The sequence below is a fragment of the Aptenodytes patagonicus genome, chromosome 5, assembly GCF_965638725.1.
Source record: "Aptenodytes patagonicus chromosome 5, bAptPat1.pri.cur, whole genome shotgun sequence".
Taxonomy (NCBI): Eukaryota; Metazoa; Chordata; class Aves; order Sphenisciformes; family Spheniscidae; genus Aptenodytes; species Aptenodytes patagonicus.
In genome coordinates, this window is record NC_134953.1 from 8,437,734 (window position 1) to 8,461,283 (window position 23,550).

A 23,550-nucleotide genomic window follows, 5' to 3' on the forward strand; every position below is an offset into this window, starting at 1 on the left:
GAAGACCTTAACTGTTTTTTGAAAGTCTGTAAACACTGTCTAACAATCCAGAAGTGTTTTCGCTTTCTGCAATCCAAATAATTTAAGCTTTACCTGGGGAATGCTCCAATTCCTTCCCCAATCCCTTTCCAAAATTCTTCAAGAAACTAAATACTTTATTTAAATCTTGAAAACAGTCATTAATAAGGCAACCTAATTGAAAACCTAATTCTGCCTACTAATTTGTTTTCAAAAGGGCAGGGAAACAAGTTTACAAGCAAGTTTTAACATGACAGTGAACTATCACCTTTAAATACACCCCCCAATAGATGAGGTGCACACTCACAAGTGTAATCCAAAAAGTAAATATGTATTTATGAACTTTATAACCATCAGATTGCTTAAACTGTTTTTGAGGCATGTCTCATCAATAAACTATGAACTAGTTTTAAATGATTTGCCACGTGAGCTAGTATCAAATCAGACTTGCGGGGGAAGACGCCAGAACAAAACACAACCCAAAACTAATAATACAAAAAGCAGGCAGAAACAAGAGTTACTTCCCTTTGCACCACTTTAAGAAAGGCAGAGGGAGAGAAGTAGGAGGGAGGAAAAAACAACGGCTCTTTGCAATCTCTTTCTGACATACTTCCAAAGTTTTAAAATATCAATGAGCATGTGGTGACAACAAAGCTGGAAAATACAGTTTAGTCAAAATGTTGAAGATACTGTCTTACTGGATTGCCCTGATTACTAACACACTGAAGGTAGTATTAAATAAAAAAATTCTTACAGTGGTCCAATGCTCAGTACCTGGAACAGGACTAAAACCCCTTTAGCATAATCTTTGTATTCACTAAATCCAGAATTCAACAGTAGAGCAGCTGCTCAGTGCCTGGTCTGCAGAATTCAATGAACGACAAAAGGTTACCTTAATTCAATGAGATAATCAGCACACATTTACCCACTACCAAGAGTTTTCCAACCATCTGCAAGGCGGCAGAGCTAACTGCCTATAAAACAACTGGTAGCATGCTGACATGTCCTCACATCCCTCATGTCAATGAAAATTTATCTCTTAGCAACGGCTAAAAAGAAGCTGAACTTCCAGAAATATTTTAGATGCATCATGAGCCAACAATTTCTTCGTAAGTGATTTTGATTGCTACTCATCTCCAAACAGATGTCTACTCTAATTGGTAAAATCTATTAAATACATACTTAAAAAAAGAAAAAAAAAGTCAAGTTGTCATGGCTTAAGAAAGCAATAACAATGGGAGTCATTATAGCTGTGCACATAAAAGACAAAAGCTAACCTTATTCAAAGCTGCTGGCCTTGCAATGATATCAGTAACAGTGAAGTAAACAAAATGCATGTGTTGTGGGGAGAGGAAAAAATTTGCTATTAAGGCTGTTGTCAGAAACTGAAAGGTAAGACACAAGTCCACTAAAAACTAAAACAAATATTTTCGAGAGGAAAAGCAAGATAAAGAGATTCAAGGTTAAAACCACTTTAGCTACTAAAACTATTTTAGGATTCCCTCCCCTGCTACACAGGCGTGAGAAGGTTACTTTTGTTCTCTTCTCCAATTAAGAACACCAAGATATTTATATCTTAACTAACTCTAAGTTAAAATACAAAATTTTAAGGCATCAAGCTTTACAAGTAAATTCCATATAAAACTTCTAAGAAAATTTGAAATTCACTTGTTTTTAGTGAAACTCACTTGTAATAGCAAAATATCAAGCAAATTAGAATTTTACCACCAGACAGAGATCAGGAAAGGGAAAAAGCTTGTCCTCAGCTATATTAGTAGCTCTTCTCTAGAAATCAAATCTTTCATAGGTCTCTTCAAAATACATCCAAACACAGTATTGAGAAACAAACAATATAAATTGTTAAGATTCAGTTTTATGTTAGCAGATTATGGGCAGTTCTGCTTAGAACTACATACAGAAAATTAAATATGGCATGTTCACACAATGAAGCCTAAGCATCCAGCTTTTTTTTGTTTTCTTAGGCAGAATAGAGCTGCCAGCTGCCAAAGTCATTTTCTCAAATAAAGTCAACTCCGGCAGGTTTATTAACATAAAAACAGATAAGTCAGTTTTATTTCTAGTCTAACTCTGAAAATTATCAATACCTTTTCCATAACAGGCTGAAGGTGCCTAACAAACATGTTGAAAATGTTACTTAAGAAGGCAGAGATATCAATGAGAAAGAGAGGTACCAAACAAAATTCCAGTACATCCCCCTCGCACCATTAGTATCTTCTAGGAGACATAAAACAAAAATCTGTCAATCCTGGGCTGAATGGGAGCCGCAATTATTTCCTTAAATTCACAGGCAGAATTGAGGTACCATCTTGAATTCCGAGCGGTATACAAAGTTGGGAACTCAGGGGAAGATTCCTCCAGTGGTTTTTTATTCCAAATAAAAGACTCCTACCATCCATCTCATGTTCAGATCTGAAAAGACCACATAAATTCCAAGTGGCAAAGCCCAGAACAGAACTCACATTTTCAGATCCCTAGTTCTTAAATAGTTCTCAATGAATGTAAAGCAGAAGGACTAGCTAAAGCCAGGATTTTTTTTTTTTTTACTCTTTTTTTAAAAAAAACAGCTACTGCATTCCATGTTTTATCCAGAGTAAAATACCTTTGACTTTTCATCAGGAGAAGGTAAAGTTAAATGCATAGATGTAAAGAGGAGGAATTGCTTGACTACAATGGAAGCTGTCACCTTTACAAATGTAGTAGTTTAAAATTTGTTATAAGAACATTTAGAACCATTAGAAGACATAAGTACCAATAATTTCCTTCCTCATGAGTATGGCAGACAAGCATGTCAAGTGACCCAACAAGAGGAATTCTTTAGAATGGCCACAGAAGAACAAGTCACTGGTTTCTAAGACAGTGTGAGCTCCAATATTTTTTCATGTCGTTAAACATATGCATATACAACCACAGTAACAGACCACTCCATATGAACATGGCACGTGTTGCTATCTAACTTGAGAATCTACCCTGTGAGTAGTTTTCTCTAGTCATTTCTTGACTGATTTAACTATAATTTTTAGACCTTCAGAAAACATCTAATATCTGAAACATCTGAATGAAAGTTTGCTTTGCTAAATCAGCAGAATGTGTGCCAAACATGTCAAAATAAATAGAAATTGTTTTTAATACCCAGTTTTCCAATATTAAAGCAGTATTAATATTCGTAAAACAGCATTAACAAGTCTTCAGTGACATTCAGTTTTCACAACTGGATAAAGAGGGAAGGGAAGGGAGCTGGACAGTTCAAGGCAGAGCAAGAATACTCAGATCAGAAAATACCATGTTTATGTATAACCCCATTGTTTATTACATAAATCTCCATGTGTATTTATAAACTGACTGATAACCAAATACTTACTTGCAAGAGTCAATACACTGTCCTCTTCCTCTACCACTAACATTCTTGTTAACCTGACTCCTACAGCAGGTATACTAGTGTCCAGAGGACAAGAGAAAAAACAAAGTAGGAAATGAAAGCTGAATATATTTTTAAATTTGGAACAGAAGGGTGGGATACAACAGCCTTTATACCCATAGAACTTGTTAACTAACTACTATTAAGTTCAGTGATTATAATGGAGATTACTTAGGCTCAAACACTGCCTTCTCCATCACCCTTTAACTGTATTTTTGTATAACCCCTTTGCTAGCTACTGCTCATTATCCACTAATCCTAAGCACTTTAAAGAATTCCACAATACTTGCAAGTTAGGCGTTACTCACATTTTTACAGATCAATATAAAGGACAACAGTTCTCCAAGCAGCATCAGATAAGGTATCCACACAACATAATGGTGGAACTTAAAATGAAGCCTAGCAGGCTTCAGACCCAGCCTCCTGGGTGTGGTATATAAAGCTAAAAGTTCAGCGACTTTAAGTTCTTTTCTTTCCAGATTTCAGGGAGTCCCAAGAAAGCAGAAATCAGGATGTTCACTATTCTTAAAAGCAATACACACAAAATGCACTTATGAAAGAAACTTTAACAACAACAAAAAAACCCAAAAATAAACACACTGAATTCTCCAGCAATGGTTTTCCCAGATGAAGCTTCCATCCCTCTTGAAACTTCTTTAGCTGACACTTTGGCTATTTGATGCAGCTGTCTGCAAATCTTCATCATCATAGCCTTGCATAAAGAAACTATACTTTCTGTTTTATTAGCCAACAGTTAGAAGAAGCAGGCAAACTTGCAATTCAAGTTGAAATAGAATATTCTAGGCTGGGAGAGACCTCTGGAGCACGTACCCCAACCTACCACTCAAAACAAGACCAGACACCAATATTCCCTCAGGTTGCTCAGGACCTTGCCTCGCCAAGCTCTGACCACCTCTGAGGATGGAGATTCCACAGCCATTCCAAGCCCCTGTTCCATGTCTCTCCATGCTCACTATGAAGGATTTTCTCCTTCATTTATCTCAAATTTCCCTTGCTGCAACTTGTATCAGTTACCTCTCATCCTTTTGCCATCTGAGAAATAGCAGTCTCCATCTTCACTATAATCACACGATAGATAGTGCTGAAAGGGGTGCTTTAACACAACAGTGCCACACAAAGACAAAAAAAGTTCTACACAGCTATGATAAAAATCATCTTCACTATACTCTTGTCAACTCTTACTTGTAACTACTCATTCATTAGTTAAGACCTATGTCTACTCAATATCTGAAACACAGGTGCCACTGACATTTGTCTCTTACTGAGTCAAATGCAAACACTGCTAGTTAATGTTGCCACAGATACATGGACATTACATAAAAATTAATTCCTAAAACTACAGTCAGTCATTTTCACCATTTTGGAAAAAAAAGAGCTGTGAAATTGAAGCCAACTTCAAAACACCACTGGTGATGAAATTAAATACTGAAGAGATGTGGAAAATGTGTGGCAAACTTATCACAGCTTATGCTAGCCCCCACTTCTATTAAGGATTCTTCCTAGATGAAGAAACATCTCCCGTGCCTCCCAGACAACTTAGCTGAGCTCATACACAGCTTTTCTCCTGTGCCAGAGTCCTGCGGTTAATTAAAAACAGAAGTCTCAAGCCTACTCCACCTAGTACTGCATTAGTTGGTAACTGATGGGCTATACCACCACAACCACAAGGGGAGATAAATGGGACTCTGCCCCTCTAGAGCCAAAACACTTAAGAAAGCAGAAATTCCTGCACATGTGTATCTATCACTGCAGAGACAAGGCACAAGGGTTGACAATTTACAAGTCTGCAGTTTCCCTCCCCCCAAGGACTTCTTCCTTATGTACCATCTTCTCTACAGCGCAACCTGAAGTCAAATAATCCGCACAAACCTAGAACTAAATGCAGCAGCCCTGGAGTTGCCTATAGAGACATCCCTTTAACAGTTCACACCATTCATATTGTAAGAAGGCTGCCTGTGCCTGCCAATTCAAAACTTTAAGCTCTTCTGCAAGAACCTGCAGAGGAAAAAAAAAGAAAAAAAAAGGCAAAATCTATGTGACACCAGTTATAATTTCCCTCAATGAGGAGGGATATAAGCAGACAGGTAAAAAACCAACAACCACCACCACACACAAGTGATTTTGCAACCAAAGGAAATCATACGAGTTTAAAAGTTGCTTTGTCTCTTACCAGGTAACCACAAAGGACAGCAGTGCATCTGTCAGCTAAGTGGTGCCTGATTTGATGTGCGCCATCCTCAGAATTCTACAGCCACAATCTGAACCCTAATAGTGTTGTTGCAGCACACAACAGCAACTCTCTCCATTTGGTTCCAGAAAGTCCTAGTGTCCTGGCTTGAAACAAGCCCTCACAATCATAGGAGCTACGGGTCTGTCCTTACACCCAAGCAAACATAGTCCTGAATACAGAAAAGAGAGTTGGTCCTTGAAAGGAGATGCTAATAGGACCATAAATGGATTCAAAGTTGTAAAGACGACTTTTATACCGATTGAGTAATTATTTTCTCAATGCTAGCTTGAAATTCTTTCAAAAACAACAGTCTTTTGCCATTTCCAACCACCAAACTGGAAAACTATGGTTGATTAGTGGTTGATTTACACCTGGGGATCTTTCTTGAGAAAAAAGTAATCTGTCAAAAAATTGCAAGACAACTGCAAGTTATCAAGGTTTTTCATCACCTGTTTTATAACAAAGTTCCTGCAACAAGAAACAACATGGAATTGTTATCATATTTCAACTGCCACAGAAAAAACACCCAAGAGTCAAGACTATCACTATTGAACATAGAAGAGGAAAGACACTTAAGATAGGTAAGGATACAGCACTGAGAAAATATGAAAGGTAGCTCTCCTTAGATACAAGGCAGACTTCTGGTATTTCTGTATTCTAGAAGGAATCTTGACAAAGGAGATATCCACATACTGAGTAGTTAAAGAAAAATTAATCTTGGAAAAAAATGCAAAGCGTAAAACCTCTAACTGTAGTTTCGGAATCAAATGTCACTCCCAGTTAAGACAGAAGAGCTCACAGAAAATAGCATAGATGAACAAACACAAAACAGAACTGCTGGAACTACACAGGATTTCTTTAACTCATTGCTGTCAGTTTCAATACAGGACTCACCGCAGTACATCACACCAATTAATTTTAAAGAGAAACTACCAAGAGAATCAAATTTTAGCAAGCCTGAGGATTAAACAGCTTGCAGTGTAAGGTTTGGAATCACTCCGTGCAGTAAACAAGAACCATGAGCATATCATGCAGAACTATGTTCCAAAATATCCAGCTTGGGGAAAAAAAGGATGGTCTTCCCTGATGGTTCTATAGGAAACTGCAGACAGATGACCTGTTTGCAGAAACTAAGTCACTGACATCAGAAACTGGAACGCAGCCTCCCCCCCACCCTGCCTTATGAAGGAGCAGACCAATGTAACTTAGGAAATAGCAGTTTTTAAGTTTCCCTCCCACCATACAATTCAAGAAAACTTTTACAAGCATGCTGCTTGGTTTGATCCAAATGTGCTGAATCGTAGAACACAAGTGGTGTTCTACATCTACAGTGGTATGAGCTGCTTCTCCATGATATGGGATGACAAGACTTTTCCACTTCAGTTTTAAATGCTCAAAAGATGGGGTAAGTCATTGTTTAATGCCTGGAAAGCTCCAGTCTCTCAAGTGTGAATAGGATCCATTTATAAGCATTCAATTGGCTTGTGCATGGAGCTGGTACTTTTAGCATTTCAGAAGCTACAGGGACAGCAGAGAAATGAGCGCAAGCAGCAGCACCTAGCAATCATCCCAGAACTTCAAGGACGAGCTACAGGCCACCCTTCCAAGAAATAAAGGTATCTTGTGAATTGAGATAGTGAGAAGCAGAAACATGAGAGTTAGCGTTTGTCAAGTAACACTAACATTCCTCACTCTTCTGTCACCATGAAAATGTTACAAGGGAAGAAACACAGGTTGTCTCTAAAGACAATAGTATTTCATGAATTGACAAAGTTCAAGCCTAGATTTCATTTTTCTTTTTTCATACCCCTGTCTACAGTCTCTTCCGACTGTAGCACTGCAGACACTCTCTCACAGAAACTTACCTACCACTGCATTTTAGTGCTCAGACCCACCCTCAAGAGCACAGACTCCACATAAAGCCAGCTCCGAAGTTAGACATTATGAATATCCCCTTACGTGTAAATCAGTAAGATACATTGTGTAGCACTTCCTTTCTGCCTAAGTTTTCTGTTTCTGCTCAGTGGAAAGTCTAGAGGCCAGAGGGAACAAGGTAGAGCAAGCAAAGAAATCTCAGCCAAGAGTCTCCTGTTGCCTACCCACAGGAAGGCAGGAAGCTGAAAAACTGAGCAGGGAGGAGCCTGGATGCCAAAAAAGCAATTCTCTATAGATTGGCCCTTTGCCTGAAAGGCAGAAGGAGGAACACCCAGTGTCTGCACTGGCACAAGCTACATACCAGAAAACTGAAATTCAACCCATGCCAAGTTACACTTTGAAAAGCTACATGTACGTAGGCCAGTGAAAACAAAATTAGATAGGAGTTCAGAGTATGAAAAATTAATAAAACAAGTTTGGTTTTACATGAAAGTCAGCTTAGAAACACAAACTGAAAGTGAAAGGGGGATTAATAAAAATTTTCATGCCAAGAATCAGATGGAAACAACTATTAATACAGTTGCTGAGCTGTTCAAGAGAGTGTTCAGTAGGACCAAGAAAACGCTGTATGGATCAAGTCATCTCCATTTGCACCGCATCTTTCAAAGTATACTTTAAGTAGTAATTATTCTGAACATAGCAAAGATGTAACCACCGAGATACACTACGCACTCCCACAGTTCTCTGAAAAATGTTACAATAGCCATTGCCTATTCACCTTTTAAAGCTGGATTTATCCTTTTAAATTATGTTTAAAGATAAGTAAGTAAAGAGCTGTCTACAGCCTACAAACATCTGCTTCTTCGGGTTTATAGTCATGCAGCATTTGCGCTCAGGAAATGGCTAACTCCTAAGACCTAGCAGGTTCCATGCAGTTCCCAAACTGCAGAACCTTCCTAGTGCTTGTCCAAGTGACAAGGAAAGCAAGGAACACCACAGTGCGCACACACACAGAAAACACCACCAATATTGCCATTCTACAGTCGACACCATTAAAGATAAATTAAACACCCATTTAAAGACTAACCATAACTCTTAAATACCACTTCTCCACTTCCAGAAGTATATTTTAATGCATCAACGGCTTATCGAAAAGCTAAGTATCACTCAACACGTTCAGGTTGATTTTCCTCTCTGTTCACACCCTTTCCTACTACGTTATCAGTTTTTACACTGCATTTTCTGATTAACATACTCATACAGCCCTTTTCAGAAGATGCTGGATGAGAGAAGGTGTGAAGCACGAGAGAGAAGATATCTATGCAAGATACTCTGAACATAAGGAAGAACACATAAGAGCAGTTAAATTGTTAAAACTAACTATGCACTGCAATATAGTGAAGTGCACAAGATCAAACTACTAAGCAACAAATTTCCTTCTTTTTCTGCTTTCTTGTGAGTGTGGTTTTTGGTTTTTATGTGCGGGGAAGAAAGAAAAACACTGCAAGTCTTCATCCTAAAGGACACCACTGTTTTCAGTTTCCCTTCATTGTTAAGACAGCTCCACCTCTGGCTGGAGGCTGGTCCTTTAACACACAAATTTAACCCTTTAAAACAGGCATCTTTTCAAGTGCTTTGATTCAAGTTGCCTGTCCGCATCAAGTAAGCGTCTACCTTAATGTAAACCCCAGAATACTTAGGATAACCAGGATATCCTTTTGAAATGTAATTTATACCACTCATTACACTTTACATGATATACAGCCTAGACACCATATAGCTGATGACAGCTACTGACCTTCCAATGGAATTGGTCCTTCCCATGAGCCTTGTGCTTGCATCTCTCCATACAGAAGTGAAAAAGCAACCCTCCACACACACTAGGGAATGGAAAGGGGTGGAGGAAGAGAAGATTTAAACAGCTGCACTGCATACTTCCACTTCCTGTAACTTGGAGCTGACACGTCTTTGCCTAAATCCAGAAGTCAGGATAACACTTGAAGGAAACATACCATTTTTACACAAATGCTTTCTTCCAGGCCTATGGATAACAGGAGGAAACATGGCAATACAAGCTATGTAGCTGTAACTAACTGCAGCTATTTCCACAACTAATGAGACAAGATGACTACATCTAGTTGCATTGGATCACCCAGTTAATATGAAGACAAGAAAAGCAGCTCCATATCATCACCACCAAGAGGAAAATTTAGCACTCCCAGCTCCCTGTTCCACTCAGTATTTCATCGAATGCAAAACACTCAACACCGCTGTAACATAGTCAAGGCTCCAGGTCTGCAAAACTAACTTAGATGCCACTGCACTGCAACAGTATCTATCTTCCCAGTGCACTAGATACTCTGATGCCGGGGGCGGGGGGGAGTGGAGGGCGGAAAAGGAAAAAACAAGAACCCACACCAAAACAAAAACCACAAAAAAAAAAACCCACACACAACCACACAGGCAGTACTACAGCTCTTCTGATCCCCTTTTACTCACTCAGGAAGAAAGGTTCAGAGTCTGCATTTGGTACTGTGAGTGTGAAAGTTCAGATTGCCAAAGGGAGAGCTCTGATGCACTTCTAATACACTAAATCTTTTAATCATCTCATCCGGATGAGATGTTAATTATGCATTAAAAAAGTCAAAATTACTCATACAAGTTTTGAGTAACAAATACTCAAACAAGATTACTCTGCAGTCATCTAAACAGATTTCTCCACATCCTCCTGTTCTTTCTTCTCCTCAAGGAAAGGCAACAGGAGAGATACTTGAACTTCACCTCTAGTTTTTAAAAAACAAAAAACCCAAACAAACAAAAAGAGCCACCCAAACAGAAAAGCAGCTCTTACTTGTGCTAGCTGTATGAACAGCCAAAGAAACTTTAAAATACACCAATCTCTTCAAAGACTAGCCATTCCCAAGAGATGCCAGTTGGCTACGTTTTACTGCATAAAATGGAATAATCAATCTTGACATACCCCATACTGCCACTTAAATACTTCCAATAAAAACAGCCTAAGTTTTCCTGCAGTGTCCTTCTGCTTATTCATGAACTACCATCAATTTCAAATGAACATGCAGTCACATCCCAATAATAAGAGACACCTATGTACAGTTACTTTCAGAACTGTCCTTTAAGTATATTTAAAGCCATACAGCTTGAAGACCAGCAAAAATCCCATATTTAAACCAAGTCTATATATATTTGCCCAGTAACCCATGCCACAACTAGTACAACTAAGCAGGGCGCTACACTGATACGCAACTACTGATTCACCAACCTTACATCAAAACTATTTTTGTCAGGAAAAAGTGTATGCCGAACCGTTTTTAAACACACAAGTCACACTGCTAATTTTGAGGCACCCAAATGAAAGCTTATTTCTTGCCAAAGCACTTGCTAGAGAACAGATTTGTTTGGCTAACTTCTAAAAGACAGATTTATCCTTATACCAGTATTTTAGTATGGCAGTAACGGCTTTTTCAGCACTATGACCCAACTAACATTCCTTGCAATGGATGCCAGTCCCAGTAGGTAGCCTAACAAGGGAGATTTTTGTTTCCACGGAATTCATGTGAAGCACCATAGTATTAAACTATTTTGGTTGCTCAGTACTCCAGCCTTCAAATCTTTCATGCCACTAGAGTATTAGAATTACGGAAGAATCTCTGAAAGTACATAAACAACACACAGCTTTATCGCTACAAGTAATTAAATCTTTATAGTGTATGACTACAGCAGTAATCGCACAGTGAGCAACACTTCTGAATTTCCATTCTGATTATTGAGCGTGAAGCTCCATGCATCCTCCAAATACCCAAGAAGTCCAATTTGAAAGACATATATCCACATATAAAAGCAATCATATTTAACATATATTTAGAGAAGCTCACAAAAATCAACCTACAGCTACCACCATTTGTAGTGTCACTTCTGACAGTCCCACACACAACAGTTCTTGTAGGCTTTACTAAATATTTCTAACACAAGCACTTTCTACTCTGCACCCTCCAGCACCTTACAATCAGCTGAAGGAAAAAGTTTCTAGAAGGAGACACTAATGGCACCTCTGCAATGGCAAAGTTGTCTGGGTTATTCCATGCCAAAAAGAACTGCCACCAAACTTTACCACTGAGAAGTGGAAAGAAAAAAAAAAAAAAAAAAAGAAAAACAAACCACCAACTTACCAATATTCTAAGAAACTTAATTCAAATAGAACAGGTAGATTTTTTTCCCCCCCTAAGTACACTGAAAATTCAAAACACACTTCACCATACTAAATGGGGAATGATCAAAGAATGCCTACCGACATGTCTTTGACTCTATCCTTTCATAAACAAAACACTGATGGACACCCCCTTCTCCCCCAAGGCTTAAACCCTGTGAATAATTAACCTGAAAACAAGGCCCAAGTAATAGCAAAAATAAATCCATGTAGAAAGTCCAACAAAACTGAGATACGAGGAAGATTCTGCAGTTTAGCTCAATTTGTCACTCTGACACCTTCACCTGTATTCCTAGAATATTTACGTTAACTCCAGTTCCTATTAACTATAGTTTTAAAGCTAAGTATCTACATACAAATATCTTTAAAAATAGTAATTCTAACAGTCTTAAATATCAAGAGTTCTACTGGCAGTATTTCAGGTGGTGTTTGACCTACGAGAAAATCAGTACACCCAGGCGTAAAATGAAGGTAAAAGGTCACAAACAAATCACACTGCGTATTTCAGCAACACCAGCCTGCCAGGCAAGACAGAACAATCTCGTGCCTAGAAGAAAGCATACAGCCGTACTCTTCCCTGCCGCTCTGTTTATCTACTGAAAATCCAAAGAGCAAGCTATCCAACGCAGAATGGCAGGACGCAGGGAGCTATGTAAACTTCCTTTACCAGAACTGATTCTGCACGGATCTTTGACATGCATCCTCACTTATATACATTTAAACGAGTAAATAAAGAACAAGTAGAACCATTATTTTTGCATTAGGTAAATAAACAAAGAACAAAAAAAACCATCATTTTTTTATTACTACATTTGCTCTCATTTTTCAGACTTACCTGATCTTTTTCATGGGGTAGAAGGCTGACAGGTGGAAGAGAAGCTGGGAAAGTGCTGGAGTATTTTGGAGCTCCTTTGCTCTCCAAACTGCCATAATTCACTCTATACTGAGGCCCATCCTTCAGTAATCTCCCATTGTTCACAGCACGTTTGGCCCCCAGACGCAACCTCTGCTGGAAGGCAGGATTGTTGAAAATATTTGCTAGGTCATTTTGATTTCTCAAATATTTCTCTATGTTTTTCAGGGAGGAGCCATTTGGTTCTTGAAGCCCTTCAATTGCTCTTCTCAAGAGTTTATTCCAATCCACATTACGAAGCTCATTACAAGCTCCTCTAGATCCCTTAACAGATTTAGGAATAGTGCCAGGTTTAACAGATGAAAACCGTCCAGGATTATCTGGGTCCTTGTAGGATGCAAGGCCTTTGTTGGTAACTTTAAGAATAGAACCATCTTGAACACTAAGTTCCAACTGTTCCGAAACAGTCTTCTTATCTAATCCATGGGAAGCACAAACAGCATGACATATTCTCTCTTCAGAAGGCCTTTGCTTTTGCTTTTTAACTTTTTGTATAGCTTCAAGAATCCACTCCGTATAAAGAGGGTTGGCAAGTTTTACCATGGTTGACCAGTAATTGTTTCCAGCCAAGGGTTACCCATAGAGGTTCCTCCTTATCCTTTTAGCAGATCTTTCAGAGGTTGTTCACACCTCAAACACAAATCAAAGGATTCCACACACTGCTTGGCTGCATCTCAAAAATATCCATCCTGAGGAGTCGGAAAAGGCAGGGAAATATCTGCTGACCGAAACTTCCAATTACTTTACCGTTATGGAAAAGTAGAAAGGATTCATTCGTGATGATACTGGTACATCCTTACAAGAAAGTTTATTGCAACCTTTAAAAAGAAAAAAGAGGCAGGGAGAGAATACAGTTAATGCTGAAGTAGTAAAGAAAAACAGAATGCATTCAGACATGCATTCATACTGTAGATGCTGCAGTACGCAAAAATCTCTGAGATCATATGAAATGTTTGCCAATTCCCACCCCACACCAAACAAGTCATCATAAAATCATTCCACTTCTCCTAACATTCAGTTGATTCAGTTTTCCTAAATTCCATCACCCCAACACTTAACCTACTACTGACTTGCTGGACAATTTCCATTCAGGCAGAGATCTGAAAACATTCTCTAAAACTGCCTACAAATCACTTCCAGACCCACTGGTATAGGAAAATTACCATCTGCATGGATTATACATGCACCAAAAAAAAAAACCACCCTACCACCACCACAAACAAAAAACAATCCTCAACCGATGAAAGTCAAATTATTAACCACTGCCATTTCTTACAGTATGCTGTCTGTAAGTGCCATGCCATATGTTAATTATACAACTCAGAAAAATCAAAAGCAAAATATCAGAACTGAGTTCCTAGTATTACATACTTCATTAATATGTAGGTACCATACAATACAGAAAAGGAATCACAAAGGCACTTCTCATTCTAAGGTGTGCAGTAAAGAGGCATGCATTTTTGATACAAACTCTTAGGAACATAAATGAATATTAAGTAACAGGAAGCATTTTCACATAAATACACTGTCATCATGAAGACATATAAAGAGGTCACATTGACGAAATATGTTTCAGTGACCCACAGTTTAACAATTTTATTTACTTATTGTGGAATATGTAACTCCCAACAGAAAATTCAGTGGCTACCAAAAACTTATATAAGAAACCTGAAAGAACATCTTGATCAGTTTATTAATTCTGCAGGACAATATATATTAAAAAAAAAAAGATTAAAGAGCCACACAAATTAAACTAAGACAGTAGTCACCTAATGAATAAATAAATATATTTGAGGTATTAGTTTTTTCTGCCGTGAAGTGTGAGGGAGAACTTTTGAAGACATTAACAGAACTGTATAATTACTTCAAATCAAAGGAAAATAAATAAAAACCAGAAAAGGAAAATCTTTATTCTCAATAAATGGGTTGTCTTGTAAAGTAGAAAATTCACCAGTTTCACAGCAAAATCTAAAACTGAGTTAATCTGAAACTACATTTATAAAGCTATGGCAAGCAGCCTATAACTAACAATAATATCTATAATTACACAAGTCTTGGACCTAATTTTTATTCATTTATTCAAGTCATCTTGCATTTCAATCATGTTTAAAACTTGAGTAAATTATAAATAGAAAAAAACCTGAATTGATGCAGTAATCTAAGTTATTTTCAACTTGTTAAAAAGCTTCCTCTGCAACTGTGATGAGAATGAGCACAAAAACCACTTTTGGTCCCGTATCTTCTCCTCCTTCTACCCCCTCAAAAGTCTCTTTAAATATAAACTCCAGATCATGTTTCACACATTATTACACCTACACAACAGGATTAGTAACAAAAGAGCAGCTGGTTACTGATGAACATAAAATTCTTCTATACCCAAATAGTAGAAATATTAACCAATTCATTTTATGAATTTGTCATTCTTCAGGTTTGATTGAAGCTTAAGCATTTTCAGATTTAGAAATATGAAAGTTCAACTGACTGCCAGAATGAAAAGACACATTCCTGATAGAAACACAGGGCCCGAATGTTTGATTGGCTCTCATACTGAACCCTATTGATCTACATAGATTGGATCCTGTTTCTTGCTTCCAGTCTGTACTCACGCAAGTTATATTTGATAACAGTTCTGTGTATTTCAATAAAATACAGTATTTGTAATAAAACAATAACTTGTTCTGTAAACAGACACTTTAATTTAATCCAGCTAGCAAAAGCCATTCTTTCCCTAACAGCATTGTTTATACTCACTGTTTTCAGATAATTCCAAAATAACACTGTAGCTAAAAATGCAGACAAATACAGGGAAGAAAAAAATTTCCATGGTATTATGAATCCTACAAATTCTCTCGCAACTCTGACACTGAAAATACAACACCACAACAAAGTAGAACACTATATATAGTGGATGCTCACTCACATTGAGACTTTTTTATATGCTCTGCCTATAGATTTGGAAGTCCTCTGTAGCTACATATAAAGCCCCAGATACCTGGTTTTAAGTTTAAAAGTTATTTAGTTAGGCTGTTCTACTGTGAGTCTTCACGAAGATAGTCAGTACTTAATTAAATGCTGAACACTGCATTTGCTGAGTCAGATGTACTTGCCTCATTTTTAAACCTACTGCAGTACTGTTGTATTAGATTTCATACAAGCAACCACATCACTTCCATTAAATTCCAGAACACACAGTGCAACGTCTGTTCCAAGCACCTGGACACCGATGAACATTTCAGTATAAATGCTGTAACTTGTGGGTTACAGGAATTTTTATTGGCCAGTGACTGTGGCAAAAGGTGAGCATAAACCTGTATCTTCATGTAAGTCTGCTGCTTGGTAAAGGAATGTCACAGCAATATACATTCAGAACTACATTTTTACTTATTTACTTAAAACTCCCTATGTGTAATACAACCTCCTGCATACTAGCGCCTACTAAATCAACACTAGTTGAGTGTATCAGCAGGAGCATAGAGTTTCCAACACACAGGGCAGGATATTTCAAGGGGAAAAATCAAGACATCTTAAATTCACACCTTCCAACGGAAACTAAGTTCATTCTGCTTTAGGAAGCCATGCAAAGCTCATCCGACCCAATTCTGGAATTGTTTTATGACAACCTAGAGTTTCTGTTATTCCGCCACTTTGACTGCATACGTACTTGAAGTGTAGCACCCTGACCTCCACTACCAATATGACAAGGTCTACCATATTTAAGATTCAGAATAACCTCTTAATAACAAACGTGTTTGCCAGCAATATAGTTCAGCTCAGTGATCCTGGAGCTATAAGTTAAAGAGCTCTTTCATAAATCAAGTTAAGACAGGTTGATCCAAGATTGGCAATACAGAGATACATACATATACATGCTGAGTGACTGGATAAAGACAAAACTAACTGCTTTAGAAACAAACTTTTCAGATTCAACATAAGAGGACACACAGAAGTTCAAAATGACATTCAGGTTTCTAAGTTTAGAACTTAATTTCACCAAAACCACAAAAAGGTGGCCATACATCATTTACTATAAAAAGTGTGATGCTTAGCCAAACAGATTTTGAGGAAATACCAATTTTTAAGAGTGATTATAAATTAGTAGCAGACACTCATGTCTATTTATTAATTTTCCTCCCCTTGTAATTAAATAACTTTTAATCAGACCCTCAACAGTACCCATCCAATCACAGATTAAATTTTCCAGACTGTTAAGTCTGCAGGACCACTTCCAAGTTTTATGGCAACAGTCATTAAGCTCTTTCTATGTCATATTTCAGCCTCTACACTCTATGGTATCTTATTCTGAAAGTAAGAACATTTGAGAAAGTTTGATTACACTATACTACTGACCAAGTCTGTTAACAAATCTGCTACTGAAGAGTTGCAGAACATAAGCATTCGGAGGGTTAAGTACAACACATTATGTTTAGAACATGAAAAGCCATCTCTAGTCAAGGCTTGTCCCTTTACCCAAGTCATAAACTATCAGATAAATACAAAGAAGTTGCAAAATTGCAGCTTAGGATTTAGAATGAATGCAAATATGTCCTTAATAAAGCACACACCTATTGTACAGCTGATTCTAATTAAAGAATGCACTGACTGAACATGTCAATCTCAGGTGTCATCAGTAATCCTACAATCCTGTAATAAGGTATTTTTTAGACTGAACTAGTATCTGGAATTATTTCCAAGTGATCCAGATCATGAAAACAAGCTGTGTAGTCAGAAAGAGGAAAAAAAAAAATTAGCTATGCTCCTCCCCGTCCCGTTCCCCCCCCCCCCCCCCCCAAGAAACAAAACTAAAAGTTATTACCCAAGTATCAAAAAGCATTTCACAAAATACAATCTAAAGTCTTTTTTGGGAGAAATTCATGAAAAATTCGTTCTGGCTGTCTTAAATGTAAATGCAGTTAAACTTTTAAAAACCGAGGTTAACACAGCTACCAAAAAAATAAATAGAAAAGGGGGGGAGGAAGGGCAGAGAGAGAGATGACAGCAACTTGTGCAACCTGCCGGTGACCTGTGAAGCACAATTTCATTCTGCTCCCTCCTACCTGCTCTGCACACACTCGGGAGAAGCAGCAGCAGGCCAGCTCTCTGCTGCAGCATCAGGGTCAGGTAAGGATTGCAGCAGAGAAGGAGGAAAAAGAGAAGACTGCCATTGCATTCAGTAAGCTTTTTGCCATTTTTCTTTCCTCCAAGCCATTACTTAGAATTCTGCCGCTAATAAACTCTGTATTCCACCCCCACCTCAATTAATGATGCAAAAGAGGCAAGATACTTGTTTCCCCGTTGCAAAATACATGCACCTACAAAGAGAGAGAGAAAGCAGATCCTGGCAAGGACTCCCAGCACACATGACACTCTTAATCAGACCATGAAGCCAGCTATTGTATTATTCTTTATACAACACACAGTTTTCAATTATAACAAGGAAGGGCAATGACACTTGCACATGCTTCAAACAGACAGATGAGGAGACATTGTAGTAACTTCAAAACTACACCAAAAGACTTGGGGGGGTGGGGAGTAAGAGTGGTACATGTGAATCAAACTGATGAAGTGCTTGCACTCTGCGATACCCCACAAGCTAGTTTAAGATCATATGCTAAAAAGCAGTTCACAACATGACAGCAGCAAGCACCACCAGAGGAAACGACATCAGCACAACATGACACCAGCAAAATCACCCAAATTCACCCTTCTCACCCTCTTCTATGGAAGTTCTAAGCGCTTTAAAATATAGTACTAGAGAACATCAGGGAGCACGGGAAGGTAATATTCACTGCCAGCAGTCAACCTGGGCAGAGGGTTTCACTGAAAACATTTCTTCTTGGGATAGTGATTTTCAACAGAAGGGGTATCCTTTTGCTTTTTGCAGAGCAGGTTATTTTCAACGCTCAGTAACAGAATGCTAAAGGTGAGGTCTGGGCAAAGAAAATACAGTGTGAATATCACTTCCAAAACGCGGCTTTACAGGCTTGAACATTCCCCTCCCCAACTTACTTAAAATTTTTTCGGTATACCCAAGCCATGGAGATTTGCAACGCCTAGTGCCAAGGCATTGTTGTATTTGATAGGGGCCGAGCCGGGGCCGGCTTTCGAACCCTCCAAGCCTTACTCCGGGATTTTTCATTTCAAAGGCAGAAACCCCAAGCCCGCAGGCTCTGCTCCCCGGGGCACGGCGACCCCGCAGGACAGGGCAGCCGGGAGAGGACGGCGACGGCGTGCACCTGCACCCACCCCACGGGGGCGGCGGGCGGGCGGTGCCGGGGGCGGCGGCCCCGCCGGCCCCCCCGCCGCGCCCGCGGGCGGCAGGCTGAGAGGGCCACCCCCCCCCTCCCCGGTACCACTCACCTCCGCGGGACCGGGGCCGCGGGGGGAGGAGCCTCCTCCAGGCGCCGCAGCGGCTCCCCCTGCTGCCGGCTCTTCCCCTGCTCCCGCTGCCAGACTGCGCCGAGGCGGCTGCCCCCGCTGCTGCGCTGCCCCCCTGCCGGCGGCCGCCGCGGCTCGGCTCGGCTCGCCTCGCCTCACCTACGCCGCCATTTTGTTTCGCCCTGTTGTACTTAACGTGAATCCGACATGACACTGATTACAGCCCAATGGAGTCTCATTAAAACCTTACCTACCCCCGCGCCCCGCCCACCGGCGCCCGCCATTGGGCCGTCCTGCGCACGCCGCTCCACGCTCACAGGCCGCGGGCCCGTGTCCATCAACCGCCCACACTGGCCCCGTTCCGCCCAGCAACCAGCCTGTCTCTCCCATTGGAAGGCAGGGAGTGTCAATCACGAGGCACGCCCCTTCCCTCCACGCGCAACCCCGCCTATCCGTGAGAATGGGCGGGGCTGGACGCTGCCATTGGCTGCCACCGCCGCCACACACCCGCATGGCCCGCCCGCCCGCCACAGCCCAGCCCGCCTCATTGCTGGGCCTCGGACGCCAGCGATTGGCCACCCGCCGCAAGCGGAGGCGAGAGCTCTCGCAAGCCCGCCCTCCCGTTGGCTACTACTGCCGTCCGTCTGGTGTCCTCCCCCCCCCACCCCGGCCTCGCTACCCTCCCCCACCCGCCACCGCCCCACCCGCTCCTGAAGTTTGTTCGAGAGGGTGATCGCTAGCGAGAGACACCGGCGGCGGCCGCCTGAAGCAGCCCGGCAGGGCGGGCGGGCGCGCGACACACACTAATAAGCAGCCTTAGATATCGAGCGTCACGCGCGTGCCTCAGATCCTGCCACTCGCCCGGGCGGGCGAGATGGAACAGCGTGCTCCCAGCATAACCCTCCCAAGGTGCCTGGCACTGGCAGCCGGTTATCGCGCACACGCACACCCCGCGCCGCGAAGGGAGGGGAGGAGGGGGTGGGAACGGGGACGGCGACAATGACTCCCAGCTCCACAGCCACATGCAGGTCCCTGCAAGTTTCGCCATGCGAAGCGCAGGGACTTCTCTGTCACCCCGTCTGCGAAGGAACAATTGCCGCCTCAGAAAGACAAGGGTGGGAGCATGCAACACAAAAACCTCAGCCATCCCCTGCCTCCCTCCGCCACTCCATTCCCCCTCTCCCCACCCCATCCAACCCAGCCATCACCTCCTGCTGCTGCTCCCCCTCCCCTGCAAAACGCAGAGCGTTGCAATGCATTTACCAAGCACAAGTGTCTGCAAACACGTGCATCAGCCTCCAATGCAAAAGAAAAAAAAAAAAAAGTACCCAGCCTAGTGACAAGCCCCCTGCACTGAGAGAGGGAGGGAAAGGGGGTTATTACGGCAAATTGCAGCCTGTCACCCAATGCAAAACAAAACCCATCGCATGCTCCCTATTATCCCCCACATAAACTCCTGGGAATCTAACCTCCGATGCAGGTTTCCCCCCTCTGCTTGCAGTGACCTCCTTTCTCTGCCTGTGTCTGTTTCTGCAGCAGCGGTTCCTGCGGAATGTGCTGCCCCTGAAACGCGATCGCGGCTCCTCTCTCTCTCTCTCGCTCGCTCTCTCCTTCTCTGTCTCTCGCTCTCTCGCTCGCTCTCTCTCCTGGCTGCAACCAGAGCCAGGAACACAACAACAACACAACCTCCCCCCACCCCCTTCCCCAAACACATACACACTGAAGAGACCCAGCCAGGAGAGCCAGACGAGCCGGGGAGGGGGTGGAGGGAATCCCCAGCCAGCGGATTGATTGCACCAGTTACCTTCTCTAAGCCCCTTCGCGAGAGGGGAAAAAAAGAAGATGAATGCGGAGAGAATACCTTGTCTCCCCTCCTCCTCCTCCTCCTCCGCGGGGCTCCTCTTCTCACTCCAAAATACTAAAAGGTGGACGGGCAGATCAGACACAAGCGTTCGGCTCACGGCGGGGGAGGGGAACCACACGAACAATTATCGTTAATTTAGAAATTAAAACAGAAACCCACCCCAGACCTCCAGCCTTCCCGATGCCGAGCGGACGCAGATTGCGAGGACTGGTGCTAAGACACAGGACCTGATAACAGCTAATTGAAAGGTTAATCTACATAGGCTGTGACAGAAGAGGTCCCTCCCCACTTTTTTATCTGCTGTTGGCAAGTGGGAAATTGAGCTCCCCCCACCTTTTTCCCCTCAAAAAAAAAAAAAAAAAAAAAAGAGGGAGAGAAAGGGTAAAAAAGGCAATAAAGTTTGGGGGGAGGCGCGTCCCCGCGGCGGCGGCAGGCCGCCAGCGCGGCGGCGGCGGCGGTGGTTTGGGGCTGAGGGACGGGGCGCGCGGGTGGCCGTTGCGGGGCGCGTTGGGCGGGAAGGCGGCCTGAGGGGAAGTGGTCACCGCCGCCGCCCGGGGGGCCCTCACGCCGTCCTCGGGGGTTTGGGTTGGGGTTTTCGTCCGATATGGGGTGATTTAAAATGTCTGGATGGAAGCACCACCACAGGCAGGCTTTGGCAAATCCTTCCTAAAAGGGCTTGCACAGTTTCTCAGTCCGGAGGAAGAGGGCTGTGCTTGAGGCAACCATAATTAGGCTGAGGGATGAAAGGAGGGTGAACAAATTACAGATGTTGTCCTCCCATTGAGTTTGTTGTAAATGTAACAAGATGTTATGAGGAATATATTTTAAAGGACAAGGTGATAACACATACGGACTTAAAACTCACTTAAACGTTTTTTCCATGCTGTCTTGAGCCATGCTGCCAAAGGCCACTCACCACATCAAAGTTTTAATACTACTCGTGATGGTTTTCTCAGCTATGGCTAGCAAACACCACTTTTCACCGAAGTACGGCATGACAAAATACTGTAGGGTATATACCATAGGGTACCACACAAGGGAGGAAAAGGCAATCTACCTACCTGAGCATCTACTCAAGCAAGCACCAACTAGACACCCCCCATCTTCCCAAATTTGAAACATGACCCATCTCAGAGGTCTCCTAGACATCCTCTTTTCCATGTCTTGTGGGTGACATGTTGCGTTAGGTGCCTGCCTGCACAGTTTTCTAAAAATATCTGGTCCTGAAGAAGAAAAGATAAAAGAAAAAAAAAATCTCCTTTTAGAATGGGTGGAAAATGACCTACAATAAATTAAGAAGGTCTTTCCTAGATCACGTACTGCATGTAGACTAGCAAGCGAACAAAGTTTCCGTAATAAAATACTGAGCATTAAGGTTTAGTGCAACTTGTTCAGAGTCAATTGCTGGAGATACTGTGTAAGGAAGCTCTTTGGTGATGTTTTAGAGCACTGTAAAACTGAATGACCTACTTACAGAAAGCTACCAGGTGAAAATAATATTCCAGCATGTATCTATCATACCATACCTGTTGACTGAGGTTTTAGTCTTTTAACTGCCAGGTGCAGCCTTTTAAACATAGAGCGGGAAACTGAAATGTATAGTGACCTAATATTTGTTGGATAATCCTTCAAGGTTCATGTATTATGCAGGACTTGGCTGTGATTGAAAATAGTTTTTAGATTATTGGAAACAATATAAATCATTACAGCACAATTTGTAGCAGAGCATCACATTTGCAACACTATTCTGAATGTTGTGTCAATATTTCCATTATAAACTTTTTTTTTTCTTTCCAGGAAATTTACAACTTGGTTAGTGGTAAAACAGAAAAATAATCTCTTGAAACTGAAACTTGGCATGGCCACATCCCACTTCAGGAAACAAAACACTGGAGAAAACTTGACAATCTGTTTGGCCATTTTGAAATTACGAGTGTGCTGAAGACATAAGTAATAGCACAGAGAAAAATCAAAAAAGTCTCTGGTTTAAATACTTTCATTCTTTCTTCTTAATTTAATTCTTTTCCTAAAGATAAACTTGATAAGTCACTATGTCATTGGGTGTTGTGTTCCAGTTTTTAACATACTCAAGAATCTTTTGTTTGAAGAGAGACTCCTATGGATCTTGACATTTACAGGTGTACCTAACACTGTGAATTGTGAAGTTAAGCACATGAACCTCTTTATACATGAATCATCCTCCAGCGAGCTTAGATCCACTATCACTGTCAATTATACTATTTCCCAAAATAATGACTTCAAAAGAATTGCATCATGTGAATTTAGGGCAGTTCAATTTGAGACAGTGCACGTTACACAGGCAAGCCATAAGTACCTGAAACACTTTGGATCTAATTAGGAATGTCTAATATGTTGCGTGCGTTTTGGTTTGTGATCTAGATCAGAAATGTTGTTTTATTGTATTAAAAAAAATTAAAACTACATTAAAAACATCCATGGAAAAGTTATAAGCCCATCAAGGAAGTAAGTGTAAGCAATAAAATTCACACTGTAGCATGTCTTCTACTGTCAGACTTTGGGGGATTTACTCTCCCATAGCCACTACAAAACTGATGAACGACAACAGTTA

The 23,550-nt window shown here is 41.1% G+C and overlaps 1 protein-coding gene across 2 annotated transcripts in view; it reads right to left on the reverse strand.

Moving 5' to 3' along the window:
• Positions 1 to 21,194, reverse strand: part of KAT6B (lysine acetyltransferase 6B) — a 118,265-nt gene extending 97,071 nt beyond the window's left edge. Inside the window, exons 1-2 of one of the 2 annotated variants that reach the window (XM_076338465.1) lie at positions 20,958 to 21,194; positions 12,644 to 13,539 (exon numbers count right to left, since the gene is read on the reverse strand). In XM_076338465.1, coding sequence (XP_076194580.1) covers positions 12,644 to 13,264 — 621 coding nt within the window. In that variant the 5' untranslated portion in view covers positions 13,265 to 13,539; positions 20,958 to 21,194. Of the gene's footprint in view, positions 1 to 12,643; positions 13,540 to 19,078; positions 19,140 to 20,957 lie in introns of those variants that run through there. The other variant, XM_076338463.1, reaches the window with a different exon arrangement.
• Between the last annotated feature and the right edge of the window lie 2,356 nt (positions 21,195 to 23,550).